Below are 21855 nucleotides of genomic sequence, written 5' to 3'. Positions count from 1 at the left end.
AGTAGCAAATTTTAAACAAGGAATTTAATAGAATTTCACTTCCAATTTAATCAGGCCTTTTGTTGAAGCATCGTACTTTCTTCGAATTTCAATTTTCCCGTTGATCCTAACATGCTAACATCATCCTCTATTTTGACTAACTTGTTTGTTCACTTCATCTCGTCTCGTAATCCGGGTCTGGTTGTGTAGGATAAATGCCTAAATCTGTGGTAGAATCCTCAAAGACGCCTGGTGCGACCGGAACATCTTGGGTCTCTAAATCTGACATTCCCCGTAAAGGCGAGAAAATGAAGTACCAGTACCAGAGAGGAGGACTGAGGGAGTCAAAAGTCCAGAGCATATGGGAAAACATAGGTGATACTGATTTGGGCCACATAGACATTCAGGATTTCAGAGACCGCGTATATTCTCCTAACACCTATGGCAAGCCTAGGCGGATGATGGAAAGTGGTATCGCTCAGGCGGTAGGTTTCCCTCCATCCGTGCAGAATTCTGAGCTAGTAGTTGAGGCTGCCCGACATTATCAGCCAGAGACCAGATTAGTCGTTCTAGAAAATATGGTGCTAGCTGACTTCACACCTGAGGCCATTGGGGATGCATTTGACATCCCATTTCCTAATAATCCCATTGCTACAACCATAGATGAAGCACAAGTTGCTTACGACATGAACCCTGCTAAATGCAGGACATTGATAAATGAAGAATGGTATAAGTAGAGAAGGCCTCCGAGTATTAGAATCAGTAAAAAGACCCCCAGAAGTGACTTTCATAACAAGCATGGTGATATGGTCACCTTACTCAGCCGGGTTATGGGACTCCCTCAGTCTAACTTTTTTGAAGAGTGGATGTTCTACTTTACGGAGTAGGTCTTTGCCGGAAAATCCAAGTTTGATTGGGCCCAAATCATCAATGATAATATCCATACCCAGCTGGTCGAACTTGAAGAAAAGTACTTCACCATGACCTCCTACCTAGTTTATATGTTCGCCCGACACCAGCCGTTGACAGGATTGATCAAGAAGGGTGAAATCGAGAACGGCCCAAATCAAGTAAAGGTGTACGACTGCTATCCTCAACTACATTACTATGACATAGCTCAGAGGGAAAAGAACAACGCTGCTTATGCAATTGGTCAATATGAGCGTGTCAATGACGCCTTTACAATGCGCCTAGTCAGGTTGATGCAAGGGGGATTGCACATAAGGCTCTCAGAGCAGGCTACCAGTTTGGTACGAAAATATGGCGTCTGGTTTATTCAATTCCTTAGGTTCACCTATATCAGAATAGTAGGCTTTGAGGGAGCTCTGTTCCGACTTCCATGCTATCTGACAAACAAAGTAGTTCTTATGGAAGTTGCAAGGCAAGCACATCCAGCGGGCAGCTTACTCAAAGATAAGAAACAGTCCAGATTCACCTTCCCTATGATTTTGGGTAACCTCAATGTGCATTTCAAAAAATTCAATGCAAGCCGATGAGTCACTTGCTCAATTAGCATCTTATGGCCTACAGGAACATTTCCCAAGGAAATGTTTTGATCGTGACAATTTGGCAAAAAGAGCCTATGGCAGGCACTACAGAGCAAAGGAATCAATTGAGGACTATTGGAAAAATTGTTCTGATGACTATGAGGTCCAACGGCGTGAATATTCGAGGCTGAGTGTGCAGCAGATGCGGCTTTACGACTACCGTCGGGTCCCAGATCAAGTGATAGATTTGGGTAATTGCCTGCAGGTCCAAGAGTTTGAGGCAATAAAGTACCTCTTGCCGAGAATTGATTGGTCTCGGGATTCGATTACTGATTTTGAGGCAGTTATGGTAGCTCCAAGAAGGTATACCGATCACTGCTTATCCCAACAGATTGAGAGACTAACCCATGAAGGAATTCAATTAACATACCATATGATGGGCAGTCTCAATTCCCAGTCTTCGGAAGATGAGGGAACCTCAAGTGCACCGAAGGAAGAGGTTGAGAAACCCGAAAAGAGGAAGAAAGCCAGAGCTAATAGAGGGGCTCGGGCATCAAAAAGAACTAGAAGGGAAAAGATCCCTATTAGAAGGCTTGAGGTCAGTTCGTCATCCAAGGACCCCAATTCGAAGGATGACGTAGTTGAGCTTGACTATATACCTGCTACGCCCTCCCAGAGCGATGTTGATGCATTCGAGGCTAATAATCCTCCAGCACAAGATGAGCTAGATGCAGAGGTAAGGATCATTGGTTCTAGTGAACCTGGAAATCAAGTTGAGGAAGGAGAAATTCTGCCTAATCAAGAGGTTGATATGCATGAACTTACCCAAGGGAGTTGACATGAATTACAATTGAATAGTGCCGGCAAAGATGACACCACCGTCGAAGGAGAGCGCAAGGCAGATGAAACCCACGAGCCCGACAGAACTGAAGAGCAACCATCACATGGGGATACCCGTCAGTTGTTTAGTGAGGTAGGAGAGAACTTAGCTATAAGTAAAGGGTTGGATACTGCATTTGTTCCTTCTATGACAGATCAATTGCCGATAGGCATTGGGCCAGCTGAAACCTCTAAGGAGCAAAGTGGGAATTTGGCCATAACATTCGGGCAAACCATCCCTCAAGATTGGTTAGTTGCTCGTGCACAACGGAAGGCAGCCATCAAGCCACCTATCAACTTGGAGGATATCTTCTCTCGCATAGGAGAGGCAAAGTCCAAAGGGAAGAAAAAGCCCAAGACCTACTCCCGAATAACCAAGGATGAGCAGAGGAACCACATCATCCATATCGCTACCCCACCTGTCGATAAGCAAGCGGATCAAATTGCATTGGCCGATTATAGCATTACAACCATCCCGATAGGGCGAGCCACCAAAGAGCAAGAAAGGGAAGAGTTCAAGGACTCCGTGCAAAAAATGCTCAGGCAACTCGATGAAATGACTGCTAAGAGGGACATGTACCGAGTTCGTGCTGAGCAGGCCGAGGGGTACATTGATCACCTGCTGAAGCCATTGCATCATGCTCCCGAATCCCATGTCCCCCCATTGGCATTGGCACAAAGGACTACAACAGAACAGAGTTTGAAGGAGTACGTGATACCGCCAAAGCTGTCAAGGAATGAATTCGAGACATTAAGGAAAAGGGAGAGCGGATCATTGAAGATGTAAAGGAAATGGCCCACCATCGAGAGACCACTCTCGTCAAATTGTTCAAGGTAAAGAGGGAATGTATCAAGGTTCATGAGGTGGTTGGTACAATTCTCCCCCTCATGAGGGCTCTTTTTTGGACCCACACGCAGATTCCCACATTGTCCGCTATCCTGGATCCCTATGACATTAGCATCTTTAAAGAATGCTACTGGACCGCCACCATGAAGAATGAAACAAAAGATGCCATTAATAAAGAGCAAGAGGAATGCAAGGAAATCTTGAAAAACATGAGGGATCTTGGTGGAAGGATTCTCCAATCAATGGTTCTGAGCTGGAAAAATAGTTTGTCCGATGACCAAGTGCAACCAGATTGGGAGGATAGATTGAGAATTGACAAGGTCACATACTCCACGGAGGACCTAGAGTTTGCCAGTGGATTGCATTCAGACATTTTATGTTTTGAGGCTCATCGGTCCGACTGGAAGGATGGGTTAAAGCATGTAGATCGCCACTTGGAGGGTATGCAATATAAAATACGCCATCCTCCTATGCCTCCAAGCATGGTACTATTCCAGCTATGCGTCAAATTTCAAGAATATGTTCGGGCAGAGCGTGCAGCAGGTCGGGACCTTTGGAAAGAGTATTTGCACGGCGAGGATGAATTTCTGGAAAAAGGGTCTACAGCAGAAAAGGAAAAAGTGCTTTCATAAAGTGCAAAATTCTTTTAAAATCTTAAAAAGCACTTTTTGGCCATAAAGTTCATTTCTAACTACCAAAACAGTTGTAAATCTTGAGCTTCGTGCATGTGCACTTTTTGGAGCAGCTTTTTGGTAGTTATTAATTGCCTTTTTGGGTAGTTATTGTTTCTCCTTTGGTGGTTGATATTTTGCCTCCCATTTATGGGCATGGGTACTATGTTGTATTCATGAATCTAGGCCACTTGTTTTGTTTTAATCTTGGCCATTCATCTAAGTTTTGAAACTCTATTTAAAGGGGTTGATTTTCCCTTATTTTAGAAGGAAGTCTAAGATTGTTGCTGAAACTCTAGCGAAATTCATGCAGAATTAATGGAAATTAAATTTCTCTTATTTCTTTGTGAGTGCATGGTCTCCTTCTTCACCATTTAATATTCTTGTTATGTATTTTGCTTTCAGATAGTATTTTTGGGTATAATATTTGATAGAAACCTTGGTGTTCATACCATTAAGGATTGGCTGATTGCCATTCCCCCTGCATGGTTAGTTTGAACCCATTTATGTGCTTAGTTCAATTGTTAAACATCAAACGAATGGATGTCAAATTCTGTATTTATGTTTAGTAACATGAAAATCCAACTCCCTTCGAAGATTGCACTAGATTTTACAACATTGTGTTTTATTTAACTGATAATGTTAAATCTGGTTTTTTTAAGGTTTTCGTCTATCTTCTTGGATATGCTATCTTAGATAGATTAATTAGATATTTTCTCTCTCTTTTCCCTTCCTTTTTTCCCTTTTTTTATCAAAAGAAACTATACAGTAAAGCTGAGATAGTATCAATCAGAAGCATAATCAGATGATATAGGACTGTTGAACTTTAGGGAACCCGTTCGAAACCGATTCCGTCTAACCTCAAGTCTCCTTTGTGTTTCCAGCAAAACACATCAAACCGCTAAGCTATCTTGTAGTCAAGACCTGACAACCAAAACATTGAGGTAATCCCCGTTGATCAAATTAACATAGCATTAGGGATTTCCTTATCTCAAGAGAGGATAGGATTCTTAGCATTTCTATTTTGCGTTGGCCGGATGAAGTCATAAGTTTCTCGATTTTAGACACGTCAACAGATAATTTTTCACAATTTTTGTAAAGATGCAGATGGTTTTGTGAGATTCTTCTATACTCCAATAATTTCAATTCTTCAATTACTCTAGTTTCACAAACCATAAAAGTTAGAAGCCACCATTCAAAACATAAATCTGTATTGACTTGATCTACTACTGGCAGAATAGATATGAAAAAGTTCCTCTAGCTTTGGATTTTAAGATTTTCCTCAAAGCTAAATATGGAATATTCTGTCAAACATTTTGGCTTCATGATCCACATCTACACCTCCCAATGCCTTTGAAGATTAATTATTTAATTCTGGTAGCATGTCCAAACTGGCTCCCTTTCATAGACAATATCTAATTAACCCTTTCCAAGACCATTGAGATTAGATGCACAACTACTCTATTCCATTGGAATTCACCTATAAAAAACACAACATGCAGTGATAGAGAAAGGCGCACATACAAGATATAATAGCAAAATGCCTACCCATTATCAATTTTGTACTTGAAATAACGAATGATAGATTGGTGACATTGGTCAATAACCCCATCTGTTTTATACAATATGAAATTATGAATGCCTTAATCTGTAGGTGGTCATTTCACCTCAGCCTCTTCTAAACAAAGCAGGGCCTACATTCAATGTACTATACCATAAGGTAGACCCTGAAACTATGAATCCCAAGATACATAACCCTGTATTAATCAGTTCTGGAAAAAGACAATCTTCGTCAACGATTGACAAGGAAGGTTTACACTAGCATACATGCAAGCACTAAAACTGATTAGTATTCAACAATATCAAAATTGTTTCCTTCAAAGCATTTAGAAACCAACACAACCTAAAAGGATTTCGAATATACCTTCAAGCCAGCAGCTACTCCATTCATAGCTAGTGTCCCAATCACATCGTCAGCTTCCACACCTGGAACCTGCTTTTAAAAAATTGTATCAAGATATAAACTACAAAAAGAAAAACCCCAAAGTCCACCATTCCGATTCTTCAAAAATGCATACCTGGATAACTTTTATTGACATGGCCGCCAAAGCTGCCTTTAGATATTGAAAAGCCTGGATTACAGTATCAGGAGTAGGTATGCGATTGCCCTTGTAGGCAGGATACATGCTATGCCTGAATGTAGAACCTTCATAGGTAACATAATTGCCAGATAAAGTTAAAATAAATTGTTCACATGCAAGAACAAGACAAAAAAATTAAAAATGAAAAGAAAATTGATTATATATTTAATGTTAAGAATATAACTATCTGCATAAATAGGTAACGGCTAATTAGTAATTACCCATGCCCCCTCAGACATGCTCAGTATTTAACCCACGCCATATAAACTGCTGATGTGTGTGACTTTACATTTACTATAAAGTGCCAGTCGCTTTAAGAATAATGTTATCATCATGTTATAGAGAGACCTTTATGTTGTTTTAAGAAAATGAGAGCATTAGTTCCAGTGATAGGAATATCGTCTCAACTTTATAAAGAATGAATTTACAAATAATGCTTGAGGGCAAGAGTAAACAGTAAAATGTATTATTTTAAGCCAATAAAGTAAATATTGTTCCCAACTATTTGTTTATAAATGCATGTATCATGCAAATACTAATATGCATGTCTGGTAACCATTAACACTGTTTACAAATCCTTGACAGTTTAACAGAACAGAACCAACCAACAGAGTTAATTGGTATCACTAGGCAAGTGCAAACTGAATGGTGATATAAGGAACCTGGAAACCCATACATAATGTTTCCCACTAAACACTGACAACACTAAATTGGAAGACAATAGCTTGGGACACCCCCACTTATAGAAACCTTGATTTAGACACAAAATATAGGCTTGGAGGAACCCCTGTTCTAAAATATTTAAAACCTTACAGAACTCTTAAATCTTGCAAAATAAGAGATATCTATGGGAACTTGTATAATGCAAGACCAAACCCTATGAAGAACCTATTACATATCAAGCCTCTAATAATTATTCACAGATGAAATAATTCAAAAGCCTTCTGCATCAATTAGATTCAGAAAAACAATAATAATAATAATTTCATAAGAGATAATAGACAAACAATCACATATAGTTTTCCTGTACATTACTTATATACTGTGCTCCATGGGGACGCATCCCTTGCCTTGGTACCCCCATCCCCACCCCTAAAACGTTTTGGGGACTCGGGGACTTGGGGTTCCAATGCCTAAGACAGCCCCTTATACTAGCAATGACTCAAACTCGAACTCTTATTTTGATACAGATCTACCAATTGCACTTGCTGATTAGGGATTCGTCATTTTATAATTGAAACTTAGAGCCTTTGGGCTTTTTGTTATAATTCTTGTATAATGTGTATGCACATTGGCAATGAAAGCATTTCGATTTTGTTAATTTGTTTGTCAATGCTCATGTGAAATCTCAATTCAAGTATAATGTTATGTATTAAGCTTCTACAGTATCTATGATGAATGCTTTAACAATGTTTTCATATGAATATTTGAAATTTCTCTATATTTTTTAAAATTCTCAAATTTTTAATAAGCATCCCCTATTGTCCCCTACCATCCCCATCCCTAAAATGGCTGCGGCTAAACTGGCTCCAAAAAGTCACGATTTCCGCATAACACGATAGTAAGTCGAAAATTACAAATCTTGGTCGTCCTCAGCAGAACTAGCTGCATCTTTCATTTTTGGAAAATTGTATAACATGAAGGTTATTGAACCATTTTGGAGCCAAATTAGCCATGTCCCCCAAAAACTTGGTGGAGCATAGCTTATATAGCATGGAATAATCAAATAAATGATAGATTGTACGAAGACTTTGATGTTGACAATGTATGCAATGATTGAATGAGGAAATGGTGTAAACCATTAATAGTTGTGATTAAGAATAATTTTGTTATGATATATGCTATCTAAAAAATCAAAATTGCCGAAACCACATTATATGCATAAAGATCAAATTTCATAATAGAAACCACATCAAACTACAGACCGGAATATAGCTTCTGCTTATAAAAAATTAAAAAACAAAGCAACACAAAATCCAAATATGCTTGCTTCTAGAAGTGGTTAACAAAGTCAATTTTCATTACATCAATAGGAAAAGAATAATAAAAGCTAATATGTAACTTCTCTCAATAATCTGCGGACTTCAATATATCTATTTATCCCTAAGAAACTTATGTCTGAAATATAAATAAGTCCTAAAAATTTACAACTGATAACAATGTCCAAGAGTGTAGTTGCCAATTTATGCCAAGTTGTTCATAAATAATTTTTTTGTTAGCCAAAGTGTTAATTGTGTAAGTAGTAGTCGGCTATGTTATGTAATGTTGTTTAATTGTTCCTGATGGATAGTTGTGGTTGGCAGTTCCTGGCGGTTGGTAATCTTAATTCTTAACTGACCACAGCATAGTATTTATGTACTCATTTTGTTGTATCAGAAACTAGTTCATATTTGTACACATTGCATATTGGAATAAATGATCTATCTTTCTGCAACTACCTTGTACTTGGCATTGTCATACTTTGTTATTCTATGTTCTGCAGATGATAATTCTATTTATTCTATATCTTATTGACAAAGGACTTGGTGTACTTTGTTGGTGTTAGAAATAAGCCACACCCGGACTGACGATGGACTGGTCCAAGAGGGCCAGTAGCTCAGTGGTAGAGCACTCCAGCAGTGTATGGAAGGTCCTAGGTTCGAGTCCTAGCTGGTCCATGTCTCTACATGGTATCAGAGCCAAGTTAAAATCGACAATTTTGTGTTAAATTCAAGTCAAGAATATATCCAACATCACATTTCTCCAAATGGCAAGCACTATCAGATTCAAAGATAGACTCGGAGGAGGCGATGATTTCTCAGCATGGAAGCTCAGAATCAAGATGATTCTAAGAGAAAATAAAGTTGAATCATTTGTAAAAGCTGAAACCACAGAACCTGAGACTGAACCTGACAAAGTGACATGGATAGAGGGAAATGAAAAGGCCATCAAAATCATAGTTGATGGGGTGAGGAATAATATTATGCCTATCATAAGGAAACATGAAACGGCCTACAACATGTTCAAAGCACTTGAAGATGCATTCGAGATATCCAATGCAAATAGAACCTTGGCTTTAAAGAGAGAAATAAATCATATAGCTATGATCAAAGGGGAGTCAGTCAATGCCTACTTCATGCGGATATCAGCCCTAAGGGATGAGCTAGCAACCCTTGGATATGAGATCCAAAACAAAGAATTAACACTCATTGCTCTAGATGGGTTGCCTAGTATATGGTAAACATTCGTCCAAGGCATCAGTGCAAGGGCTAAATTTCCAAATTTTGAAAGGTTAAGGGCAGACTGTCTCCAAGAAGAATCAAGGTTAAATAAGAAAGGGATCAAACAAAAGAATATAGATGAAGATCTCCAAGTCCTAAATACAAACTCCAATAAGAAAAGCAAGAAGAAACAATTTAGGAAAAGGAAAGGTTGTCAAGGCACGAATATCTCCCAGAAGGATCTCTCTCATATCCAATGTTACAGATGTGACAAGTTCGGACTCTATGTTGCCAAATGTCCGGAAAGAGCCAAACAACAAGCCACATTTGCCAAAGCAGGAAAATCTAAAGGGGAAGATGACTCCGAGAAGTATGTACTCTACTCAGCACTTACAAACCAAACATCAAACAAGGTTAACTCCTGGGTGATCGACAGTGGCTCATCCAAACACATTACAGGGTTTAGAGAAGTGCTAGACTCCATGATAGAGGAAAATGATGAGGAAGTGACTATCGGAGATGACTCCACACATCCAGTCAGAGGAGTTGGAACTTGCACCATCAAACTGAAGTCAGGCGTATCATTGCAACTTAAAGGAGTACTATATGTCCCAGGCATCAAGAGAAATATAGTCCCTATATCAGCACTAGAGGATAATGGGTACAGAGTGACCTTCATGGACAACAGAGTGTTGGCTTGGCCAAAGAATTCATCTATCAAGAAAGCTAAAACCATTGGTCAAAGACAAGGCTACTTGTATGAGCTGTGCACAGAGCCCAACCTAGCCCTAATCCATGAAACTACAAATGCTAATGAATTTTGGCATAGAAGACTAGGTCACCTAAATTTTAGAGCTTTATCATCAATGGGAAACCTTGTCACAGGCCTACCTAAGTTAAAGCAATATCATTCAGGGGCATGCAAGGGATGTGCCCTATGTAAAAATGCTAAGGGTATTTTTCAAAATAGTACTAGGAAAACAAGCAAAGTTTTAGAGTTAGTTCATTTTGATGTATGTGGACCTACGTCTGTACCTTCTTTAGGGGGATTTTTGTATTATGTAATATCTGTTGATGACTACTCTAGGAAAACTTGGATCTACTTTCTGAAATGTAAAGAATTAGAAGAGATCCTTCATAGGTTTAAGGAATTTAAATCACTAACAGAAAACTACTCAGGAAATAAAATTAAAACCTTAAGAACTGACAATGGGGGCGAATACACCTCAGATTTGTTTAAAGATTTTTGTAAAAATGTTGGGATTAAGAGGGAGCTTACTATACCTTATAATCCTCAACAAAATGGGGTAGTGTTGTGCATTGCACACGCTCCCTATCGCCGACAGGGTCCCCCCTTCCCTTTTTTGAGCCTTTCGTCTTCGCCCTGTTGAGTTTTCGCGCAGAGTGTCTCGCGTCCTTTCGAGCGAGCCCGCGACTGGTCCGTGAAGTGATGATGTTGAAAGAAGAGAAGCCAGTGATTCCATTAGGCTAGTCTAGCCCTCGGGCACGAATTCCAAGAGATTGTTCAAAATTGTGAAATCGCCTTGAATAGGCATAAGATGATAGAGGTTGGCGAAGCCCGCCAAGCAAAGGACAGCACATCTGAAGGTCGCATGAGGACCCAAAGTTGCCTTTTTCGCGTAAGAGCGATCAGATAGATTGCATGAGGTTTGTTTTTATAGAGTTTACGAGATGAGTGAATAACGATTTTCGCCAGCTGGAGAAGAAAGAGGGGCAAATTTCTTTGCAAAATGCCAAGGTCTACATTTCGCCCAAATGCCAGGGAGGGGCGAATTTCAGACTTTCAGGCCAAAATTTCAAAAAGTTAAAAGTTGACAAAATTGGCCTAAGGTCCGAGAATGCTAAAAATTGGCAAAATCGCCTAGAGGGCCGAATTTCGGACCTTGGGGTTAAAATTTCAAAAAAGTTTAAAAGTTGTCAAAATGGCCAAAAGGACCGAATTTCAGACCTTAAGGCTGAAATGGCAAAAAAAAAGAAAGTTTGCAAAAACTCCAAAAGGTCTGAAAAATGCTTTAAGTTTGCAAAAACTCCAAAAGGTCCGAAAAATGCTTTAAGTTTGCAAAACCTCCAAAAGGTCTGAAAAATGCTTTAAGTTTGCAAAAACGTCAAAAGGTCCGAAATTTGCTTAAAATTCGCTAAAACTGCCAAAATCGACCAGAGGGCCGAATTTCGGACCCTGGGGTTAAAATTTCTCAAGTTTAAAAGGTCGCCAAAATGCCTTATGGGCCGAATTTTGGACCCTAAGGGCAAAATGAGAAATTCGCAAAGTTGACAAAAGCTTCTAGAGGTCCGAAGTTTGTTCGAAATTGCCGAAGTGTTTAAAAAGTCCGAAAAAGATAAAACGCCGAAATTCCCCAGCGTAAAAACGCAGTTTAAGTTTCAAAGGGCCTCCATATCACCGAAGTTCGCGATTTGGGAAAGGTGCATGAGAAAGCAAAGAGGGATTTGAGATTGGCAAAGTCTCCCATTTCTCCGAAAATCGCAGCGCAAAGGGTGCAATATGCAATAAAACGCAAAGTTCGCAATTTAGAAGATGGAGATGTGAAGTTTAAAGTCTGCAAAAACTCCCCCATACCACCGAAGTTAGCATGAGAGAGGATCGCATAGGGTTTAAAAGGTGGAGCCAATTTCGCGCGATTTGCATCAAAGTAAAACGCTGACATAAACCCTTCCAAGCATCCAAGTTCAGATTGCCATTTCGTCTAAGGTGAAAATCGCTTAGTCTAAAACTCAAAATTGCAAATTCTTTTCCAACCGCAGCCGCGAAAATTTGAATTAGAGAGATAACCGTTGGAATTCAAAATTTGCAGAACTATCCATTCGTTTTTGCACAGCAAGTCGGGCAATTGCCTGCCGTCCATTTTCACCAGCTAAGTACGCTTTGTCTCTCTTGATCGTCTGAAATATTTACAAATTGGATGCATGTCTGTGCAAAATTGATTAAAGTGCTTAAATCTTCAAAATTCGCATCTTTTTTCCGACTATTAAAGCGTCATGCAAAGCAATCGAATTAGAATTTGCTCCTAAGGATCAGCTGGAAATTGCATTTTCAAACTTCGGAAAATTTTTTGAGCTTTGTCCCTTTTGAAAATTAATCCCGAAAATGCTTAAGTATAAGCCTGCAGTCGAAAGCTTCATAAATATTTTGCTTTAAATCAATCAAGCTCTCAGCTAGCGATATCACGTTGTTTCCAATCCAAATTTTGAATTAATCCTTGAATGTTGGCATATTCTCTATCTAACCCGCCTTACTTCTTTTATATCGCCTCGTAATCTGCGTCCGGCTGTGCAGGATAAATGCCTAAATTGGCGGCGGAGTCATCAAAGACGCCTACTACAACCGAGACATCGCGAGCATCTAAGCCAGATATTGCTCGCAAGGTTGAAAGGATGAAGTACCAGTATTAAAGAGGGGGATTGAGGGAGTCAAAAGTTCAGAGTGTCTGGGACAATGTCGGTGATACTGACCTAGGCCATATCGATATCCAAGATTTCAAGAGCCGAGTCTTCTCCCCTAATGCCTACGGCAGGCCTAGGCAGATGATGGAAAGTGGCATCGCCCAAGCGACGGGATTTCCTCCAGCAATGCAGAACTATGAGTTAGTGGTAGAGGCTGCCCGACATTATCAGCCGGGTTCCAGATTGGTGCTCCTCAAGAATATGACGCTCGCCAACTTCACTCCTGAGGCCATCGGCGACGCATTCGACATTCCCTTCCCAAACAATCCCACGGCCACGACTATAGACGAAGCATAGGGGCGTATGATATGAATCCTGCCAAATGCAGAACACTGATCAACGAAGAGTGGTACAAGGAGAGAAGGCCTCCCAACATCAAAATTGGGAAAAAGACCCCAAGAAGTGACTTTCACAATGAGCATGGGGATATGGTCACATTGCTCAGCAGGGTTATGGGACTTCCTAAATCCAACTACTTTGAGGAGTGGATGTTTTATTTCACAGAGCAAGTCTTTGCCGGGAAGTACAAGTTTGACTGGGCCCAGATTATAAGCGACAACATCCACACTCAGCTAATTGAACTCAAGACAAAGAAGTACTTCACTATGACCTCCTACTTGGTCTACATGTTTGCCAAGAACTAGCCACTGTCAAGTTTAATAATGAAAGGAGAAATCGGGAATGGGCCTGGTTAGGTGAAGGTATATGATTGTTACCCACAGCTTCACTATCAGGATATAGCTCAAAGGGAAAAAAACAACCCGGCTTATGCAGTTGGCCAGTATGAGCGTGTCAAGGATGCCTTCACAATGCGCTTGGTCAGGCTTATGCAGGGAGGGTTACACATAAGGCTCTCAGAGCAAGCTACTATTCTAGTACAGAGATACGGGGCCCAATTCATCCAGTTCCCAAGGTTCTCCTATATCCGGATAGCTAGCTTTGATGGTGCCCCTCTCCAACTTCCACAGTACCCAACCGACAAGATAGTTCTTATGGAGGTCGCAAGGCAGTCACGTCCGGCCGGCATCTTACTCAGAGACAGCAAGCAGGCTGGGTTCGCGTTCCCCATGATTATAGGCAACCAGGATGTCCATCTGAAGACCCCCACCCTAGCAGAGGAATCCTTCGCAGAGCTGGCCTCCTATGGCCTACAAGAGCATTTTCCAAGGAAATGCTTTGATCACGATAATGTGGCAAAGAGAGCCTATGGCAGGTGGTACAGAGCAAAGGAATCAGTTGAAGATTATTGGAAAAACTGCTCTGATGACTATGAGGTCCAAAGGCGTGAATATTCTAGGCTGAGTGTGCAGCAGATGCAACTCTTTGAATACCGCCAGGTCCCAGATCAACTCGCAGATTCAGGGAATTGTCTGCAAGTTTGGGAATTTGAGGCGGTAAGGCATCTTTTGTCGAGCGTTGATGGTCACAGGACCCGATCACTTATTTTGAGGCAGTCATGGCAGCCCCAGCAAGATATATAGACCAATGGTTGCATCAGCAGATTGAGTGGCTAATTCATGAAGGAGTCCAGTTCACCTACCACCTAATGGGTAGCCTCGATTCTCAGTCTTCCGAAGATGAGGGAACTTCCAGTGCTCCCAGAGAAGAAATTGAGAAACCTGAGAAGAGAAAGAAGGCTAAGGCTTGAAGAGGGACTCGGACGTCCAAGAGAACAAGAAGGGAAAAGATTCCCATTAGGAGGCCAGAGGTCACTCCATTGTCAAAGGACCCTAGTTCGTCCGACGATGTAGCAGAATTGGATTATATACCTGCTCCTCCTTCCCAGAGTGACATGGATGCATTTGGAGCTAATGATCTTCCCGCCCCTGGTATGCTAGAAGCCGAGCTAAGAGCTATTGAATTAGCCAAGTCAGGTAACCTAATTGAGGAAGGAGAGATTCCATCCATTCAGGGGATCGAAGTACATGAACCCACCCAACAGAGTTGCCATGAACTGTCGCTCCATAACACTGCCAAAGATGACTCTATCGTTGAAGGAGAGCAAAGACAGAGGAGACCCGCGAGCTTGAAAAGACTGAAGAGCTACCATCACGCGAAGGCATCAGACAATTGTTCAGCGAAGTAGGAGAAAACTCTGCTGCAAGCAAAGAGCTTGACACCTCCTCCACTCCTCCGGTAACGGAACAGCTGCAAATTTGTTGTGAGACAGCTGAAAACATCAAAGAACAGAGTGAAAATTTAACCATAGCATCAGCCCAGACTGTACCTCAGGAATGGTTAATTGCCAGAGCCCAGCGCAAGGCCGCCACCAAACCCCCTATCGATTTGGAGGACATCTTCTCACGTATAGATCAAGCTAAAGCCAAGGGGAAGAAAAAGCCCAAGGCATATTCCAGGATGACCAAAGATGAGCAAAGGAACCGTACTCTTCACATCGCCACCCCGCCTGTAGACAAGCCAGCAGATCAGATTACACTGGCAGATTATAGCATCACGACCATCCCCATCGGACGAGCCACTAAGGAACAGGAAAAGGAGGAATTCAAGGATTCCGTACAGAACATGCTCAGGCAACTTGAAGAGATAATAGCTGAAAAGGACATGTATCGAGCTCGTGTTGAGCAAGTCGAGGGATACATCGATCAACTCCTGAGACCATTACACAATGCTTCTGAATCCCACATTCCCCCGACAGCGTTGGCACAGAGGACCACAACAGAATTAGGAGTACGGGACATTGCAAGGGCCGTCAAGGAATGGATACAAGGCATCAAAGGGAGGGGAGAACGAATCCTCGAAGAAGTAAAAGAGATGGCTCACCATCGAGAGACCACCTTGGTCCAGCTATTAGAGGTAAAGAGGGAATCCCTTAGAATGCATGAAGTGGCTGCCACTACTCTTCCCCTCATGAGAGCTCTCTTCTAGACCCATGCGCAGATTCCTACATTACCCACCATCCTAGATCCTCATAACATCAACACTCTTAAGGAATGGTACTGGACTATCACTATGAAGAATGACACAAGAGAAATCATTGATAAAGAACACAATGCGTGCAAGACAATTCTGAACACCATGCAAGAATTCGGCAAAATGATCCTCCGATCAATGGTCTCGGGATGGCAAAATGCCCTATCCGATAGAGTGATACAGCCAGACTGGGAAAAAAGACTAGGGACGGATAGGATCACCTATTCCGTTAGGAACCTAAGTTTTGCTGGTCAATTCTAGTCAGACATGTTGTGCTTCGAGCGTAATCATTCCAGCTGGAAGGATGGTTTGAAGCACGTGGACCAATATTTCGAGGGCATGCAATATAAAATTCGTCATCCTCCTATGCCTCCATTCAGTCTACTATTCCAATTATGCATCAGGTTCCAGGAGTATGTTCGTGAGGAGCGTGCAGCAGGTCGTGATCTTTGGCAAGAATATTCGCATAGTGAAGATGAGTTCTTGGAAAAGGAATCTACAAATGGAAAAGAGAAAGTGCTTTCCTAGAAAGTGCTTTTTCCTTTTAAATCTTGAAAATACACTTTTTGGCCAAAAGGTCATGTTTGACTTCCAAGTCAACTAAAATGTAAAACTTTATGTATGCACCTTTTTGGATTATTTCTGGACATGTTCTAATTACCTTTTTGGGTAGTTATTACTCCCTTTGGGGTGGTTGTTGATATTTGCCTCCCATTTATGGGTATGGGCAGCCATGTTTTATGGATGAATCTGGGCCACTTATTTAAATTAAATCTTGGCCATTCATCCATTTTTGAAGCCTATTTAAGGGACTGGTTTTCCCTCATTTTGTAAGAAGTTCTTGGATTGTTGTTGAAGCTCTAGCGAAATTTATAGGATTTAATGCAAAGTTAAGACTGTTTCAAGTTTCCTTGTGAGTGCATGGTCTCCTTCATTAATTTAGAATTTTTTAGTTATGCTTCTTTCCTTTATATAGCATTTTCTAAGTAAACATCTGATAGAATCCTCGTTGTTCATACCATTAGGGAATGGCTGATTGTCTTTCCCTCTGCATGGTTAATCCGAACCTTTCACATGCTTAGTTCGGTTGTTGAATGCTCACTGAATGAATGTCAAAATTTTGATGTCGTATTTGATAACATGAAAATCCAATTTTCCTTTGAAGATCGCACTAGATTGATGAAAGTATTGTGCTTAAATGGCTGGTAATGCTTAATTTAGTTATTTGGAGGTGTCCATCTGTTTACTAAAACTGCTATCTTGGTTAAAATTCATATTTTCTGTATCTCTCTCTCCCTATCCTTCCCTTTTTCCCCTTTTTTAATAAAGAGAATCCACAGTCCTATTGAAAACATTATCAACTCAACTTAAACCATTTGATAAGTAAGACCATTAAAGTTTTGGGGAACTCATCCAGCAATTACCTATCCTACCGTAAGTCCCCTTGTGTTTCCAGCAAAAAACACATCAAACCACTGAGCAATCCCGCAGTCAAGACCTGACAAACGAAACCTTGAGGTTGTCCCCTTTGATCAAACGAAGAAAATAGCAATAGGGATTTCCTTATCTCAAGAGAGGATAGGATACTCAGCGAGTTTATTCTATTCTGCATTGGCTGTATGGAGTTTGCAGCAATGCGACTTCAGACACGTCAACAGGTAGCTAAGAGAAAAATAAGACAATTGTAGAAGCTGCCAAAGCCTTGATTCTTGATCAGAATCTAAATACCAATCTTTGGGCAGAAGCAACCAGTACTGCTGTATATATACAAAATAGATGTCCTCACTCCCATCTTGAAGATAAACCCCTTGAGGAAGTCTTTACTAAAACAAAGCCAGATATCAGCCACCTTAGGATATTTGGGTGCCCTGTCTATATTCATGTACCTAAGGAGAAAAGCTTAAAATTAGAGCCTTCTGGAAAAAGGGGAATACTTGTAGGTTATAGTGAAACCTCCAAGAAAAGGCGAGGAGGCCATTAACTTGTCCTCAACTAGTGAGAGTGTCGAGGGAGTGTCTATGGCCATCACGGTAGGCTCCAACGAGGATGATGTAGAGAAAGAGTTTGCCATTGAGGACATCACCGGAGGACCCTTGGTAGAAGCCCCCCTATTGACCCCAGTTGTACCTCCACCCACCATTAAGCCATTAGCAGTGCCAAATGTACTAGTTGCTCCACCCACCATTGAGCCATTCCCAGCCCCAATTGAATCAGTCACTCCAATAGTGGGTCCCTATGTGCCAACAAAGGGCACTACCAAGCCCGAAGAGACCATTGATACTTGGTTGGAGATGTTACGAGTTCCACCTGATCCACTTCCATTCAAGTCTCTCAAATTACTCTTGGAGACGGTTGTGTTGGACCAGACAGCATATACTATGGGAGCACACCCTTCGGGAGGGTCACACTCAATACAGGACATGCCAAGTGAGTAGTCACTTCCAGCTCCACCTCCAAGCCCACTTCCAACATCCCTTCATAATCCACCTTTTGGTCCACTTCCAGAGTCACTTCCAAGATCAATTCTAGGGCCCACAGTTGAGCAAGCCTAGCTACTGACTGCATTGGCTCAAGCTCCAATCTCACACTTGATAGAAGAGCAAAGGAGTCCTCATCCGGTGGTTGGGATGAGACATTTTATAACTAGGCTAGTCGAACCCCCATGACTTGATTGGTACGATCCAACACTACAATTGTCAACTGCAGAGTATGGCTACCTTTATGGCTAGAGTGGGAGCTATTGCCAAAGATCTAGTTATTGGGCATGACCCCCTGGTGGCTCACGTTGTGGAGTGCATTCTAGCCTTTGCGCACGTCAAATGCTAGGGAGAATTCTTTTGATACTGTACTTCCTGAGGTTGGCCCAAGTGGAGACATAAGAGATGATGGATGCTTGGCATCCTTCACGGCCAATAGTAGGAGGTCGTCATGGCCCTATGCTATGAGCACTCCATTGCATGAAGCTATGTTTCAGGACCTCTTCCTTCAATACCATCAACTTGTAACTACCATTAAGGCGTCCACTCAGCAATGAGACAAGGCCCTTTGCCAGGTGGAATAGGCTCAAAAGACTTTGGCTGATCAGAAGCAGAAATACAGGGAGCAATTGGCTCAAGAGCATGCCCATGTTATTACTCTAGAGCAGGCCATGGCAAATTGAGAGCATCAAATAGCCAAGAAAGATCGGCAGTAGCAAAAGACCACTAAGCTGGTGTGATTGGCAGAGAAAGATGAGAAGTTGATGGCAAAGGACCGTGGGCTCGAGAAGACAAAGAAGCAGTTAATGGACATGTCTTACATGGTGTAGGCAGCTCAGGAAGGGGAATTGGTGACCCACCAACGCCTTCAACAATAGCACTCTCAGGCATCTACCTTGACATCCTTTATGCTTTCAAGGACGTCCTCTCATCCCTCTCAACAATTTCCTTTAGTTTTGTTGTGTTCCAGCTCCCATTTTGTTTTCGTCATCTAGATGATGATTTCGTTTTTGGGGGTCTTGTATAGTCGGCAATTTATGCCAAGTTGTGTATAAATAAAAAACTTTGTTAGCCATTAATCGTGTAAGTACTAATTGGCTATGTTATGTAATGTTGTTTAATTGCTCCCGATGGGTAGTTGTGATTGGCAGTTCCTGAGATTGGTAATCTTAACCAACTGCGGGATAGTATTTATGTATTATTTTGTTGTATCGGGGACTAGTTCATATTTGTACACATTGCATATTGGAATGAATGATCTTTCTAAAACTATCTAGTACTTGGCATTGTCAAACTCTATTATTCTATGTTCTGCAAATGTTAATCTCGTTTACGCTGTATCTTAAAAAATATTACCCTACGAGAGTAATCAACGAGCTAGAAAATATGATCTTTCTTTAAGGTCACTAGATGTCATTTGAAGAGACCAAAATCTTATTGGATGCCACTTTCTCAACTTGAAAGTTACCAAACATACAGCTTAATAAATGAAGAGAACATTATTGCAACTTAAAATATAATTATGATGTCAAATATAATCTTGAATGGCACTAATTTGGTAAACTTAAATCCTAGGACCAGGCAATAACTAGAAATAAACAAATAAGCAACATTAAAATAGTCAGGTGACCAAAATCAGCCAATGGCATGGTGATGTTGATGAGTCTGGATATTCGAAGGTTGCAATAGCCTGCACCAGCTTCTTCCTAGCTTGTGCCAACCATGAAGATTTGGAACAAGAAGTGGATCTCTATCTATTGGGATTGTGATGCCCATGATTGACACATTAGAAATTGCCAGTATGGAGAGGGCAATTGAATCGGTTTAGCGATACCTAACCAAGATATGCTTTCATAGACTGCAAGTACTTCTTAGCACAACTAAATGGGCCAATTGATAATCCTTGGAGATTTTACAGAAAATGTAGTCAATGTGTTAGGCCAAATACAGCAAATATAATTGATAGGTATAAAGCCAAAACAAGAATCAGTTCACCAGCATATGGCAAAATGCAAGCTTTGGAACAAGGTTAGGAAATCTATCAAAAGATAGCTTCAGCTCTTACTGTTTCACCTAGTATCCATCAATTTAGTGCAGAATTTTGTTAGATCTTGTTGTAACTGCTCCACTAGAGATGGATGTAAAATGTACATGAACTTGGAAAGCATACAAATTGTTTGATAAAACCAATCACTGTAATCAATACTGGAATTTTCAGACTACAGTCACTGAGAAGATTGCAAGTCACTTCAGCAATATTTAAATCTAATCCTAGAGATTTGATTTTGTGCCATCTGTTTTTGGTTGCTTCAGGAAAAGATCTTAAATTTGCTGCAATAGATATATGGTAGACATATAATTTTCATGCCAGTGGTCGGTCCTTAAAGGCTAATGTGGAAGAGGTGAGACTCTGAGAGTGTTAGGACTTCAAGTCAGGCTGTCTAATTTTCTAAGCATTGCAACCTCCTCAGGCAGTAATTTCTGAAGATGGTAGTGTTGTGTGTATCACACACACACCCCTGCTTCACAGGGGATCCCCATTTTTGTGTGTAGTCTGCCTGTGTGAGAGGGGAATCCAAAAACAAGCCCACCGAAATCAAAGATCAGAGCAAGAAGTTCGGACTTATGAAAAGGAGGAAGGGCAAGGTCGTTTTTTTTTTTGCACCCCTTTGGTATTGTTGTAAGAATGCCAAGGAAAACCCGATAAAAGAAAGTGTCCACGCAGTAAGGAGTCAAAACAAAGAAGGGCTCGGGCATTTCTCTCCAACGAAGTCATTCTTTTGCTACGAAGAGCCTCGAATATGCCGACGAAAATGTGAAATAGAGGCAGACTGAATGCAAAGGGCAAAAATGAAAGTCACAGAGGCCAAAGTTCGGCATTCTCTTACCCAAAGTTGTGCATCTCATCTTATTTTCGCTCTGTATTTGCCGAAAATAGTCCCAAAATGAGTCCCGAGAGTTTTAGAAGCCAAGGCAAAAACAAAATCGCCCTTCAAGATGCCGATACTTAATGTTGAAGATAAGTTCGAGCGCCCTATTCATTCTCACATCTTCAAAATTGCTGATGAAATCCCATCTAAGTTATAGATCGAAGGCATATAATCAAAGTTCGATATTCTTTTTACCCAAACCCTCTGCATTCACCGAATATCTCCCCGATATGGCCAAGGTTAGAAAGCAAAAGAGAAATGTCGCACATTTGTGATATCAATTAATTTGCCTTTTTTTTCATATCGCCCCTAAAAGCCCGATGAAGGCCCTAAATTCGATCTTTCGAAACGTTTTCAAATGTCTTCAAAATCTCGATAAAATGCCAATGAAATAATAGAGGGAGGGGGTTGAGGAGACAATATTTGCATGTTTTGAGTCCAAAACTTTCTTCAATGTCTTCTTCCAAATGCCGATATAAAGTTTGAGTTTTTTTAATCAAAGCGTAAAATGAAAAGGAGCGAAATTTTAGCCATCATAACCTAAGGATATCAAACTAAATCCCGATAAGAAGCCAAATTAAAACATCAAAACAAATCATTTTTTTTGGCACTTTAGCCCTCAATCACCAAATTCTCTCCTTCGTTGGGTGAAATGTGAAATTAGAAAAGAAGAGGGAGTTCGATAAAGTTATGTGCCTCGGAGGATGAAGCGTTTTTTTGGGCATTTCCAATTAAATTTGCCGAAGTTTTCCCTAAAAAGAAAACATTAAGTGAAATCAATAAGGGAACTTTTTGGCACTTTTGTTCTAAATCACCTAATTTTTCCCTTTAAA

General features: G+C 40.8%; 1 protein-coding gene across 7 annotated transcripts in view; it reads right to left on the bottom strand.

Moving 5' to 3' along the window:
* LOC131028836 (uncharacterized) overlaps nucleotides 1-21855 on the bottom strand; it is a 233591-nt gene that overhangs the window by 120316 nt on the left and 91420 nt on the right. For all 7 annotated transcript variants that reach the window (XM_057959191.2, XM_057959196.2, XM_057959195.2 and 4 more), the window contains 2 exons: nucleotides 5942-6069; nucleotides 5788-5856 (listed from right to left, as the gene is read on the bottom strand). In XM_057959191.2, the coding sequence (XP_057815174.2) occupies nucleotides 5788-5856; nucleotides 5942-6069 (197 nt within the window). The remainder of the gene's footprint in view (nucleotides 1-5787; nucleotides 5857-5941; nucleotides 6070-21855) is intronic.

Source organism: Cryptomeria japonica, chromosome 5, assembly GCF_030272615.1.
Source record: "Cryptomeria japonica chromosome 5, Sugi_1.0, whole genome shotgun sequence".
NCBI classification, from domain to species: Eukaryota; Viridiplantae; Streptophyta; class Pinopsida; order Cupressales; family Cupressaceae; genus Cryptomeria; species Cryptomeria japonica.
This window is presented reverse-complemented; position numbering and strand designations above follow the sequence as displayed.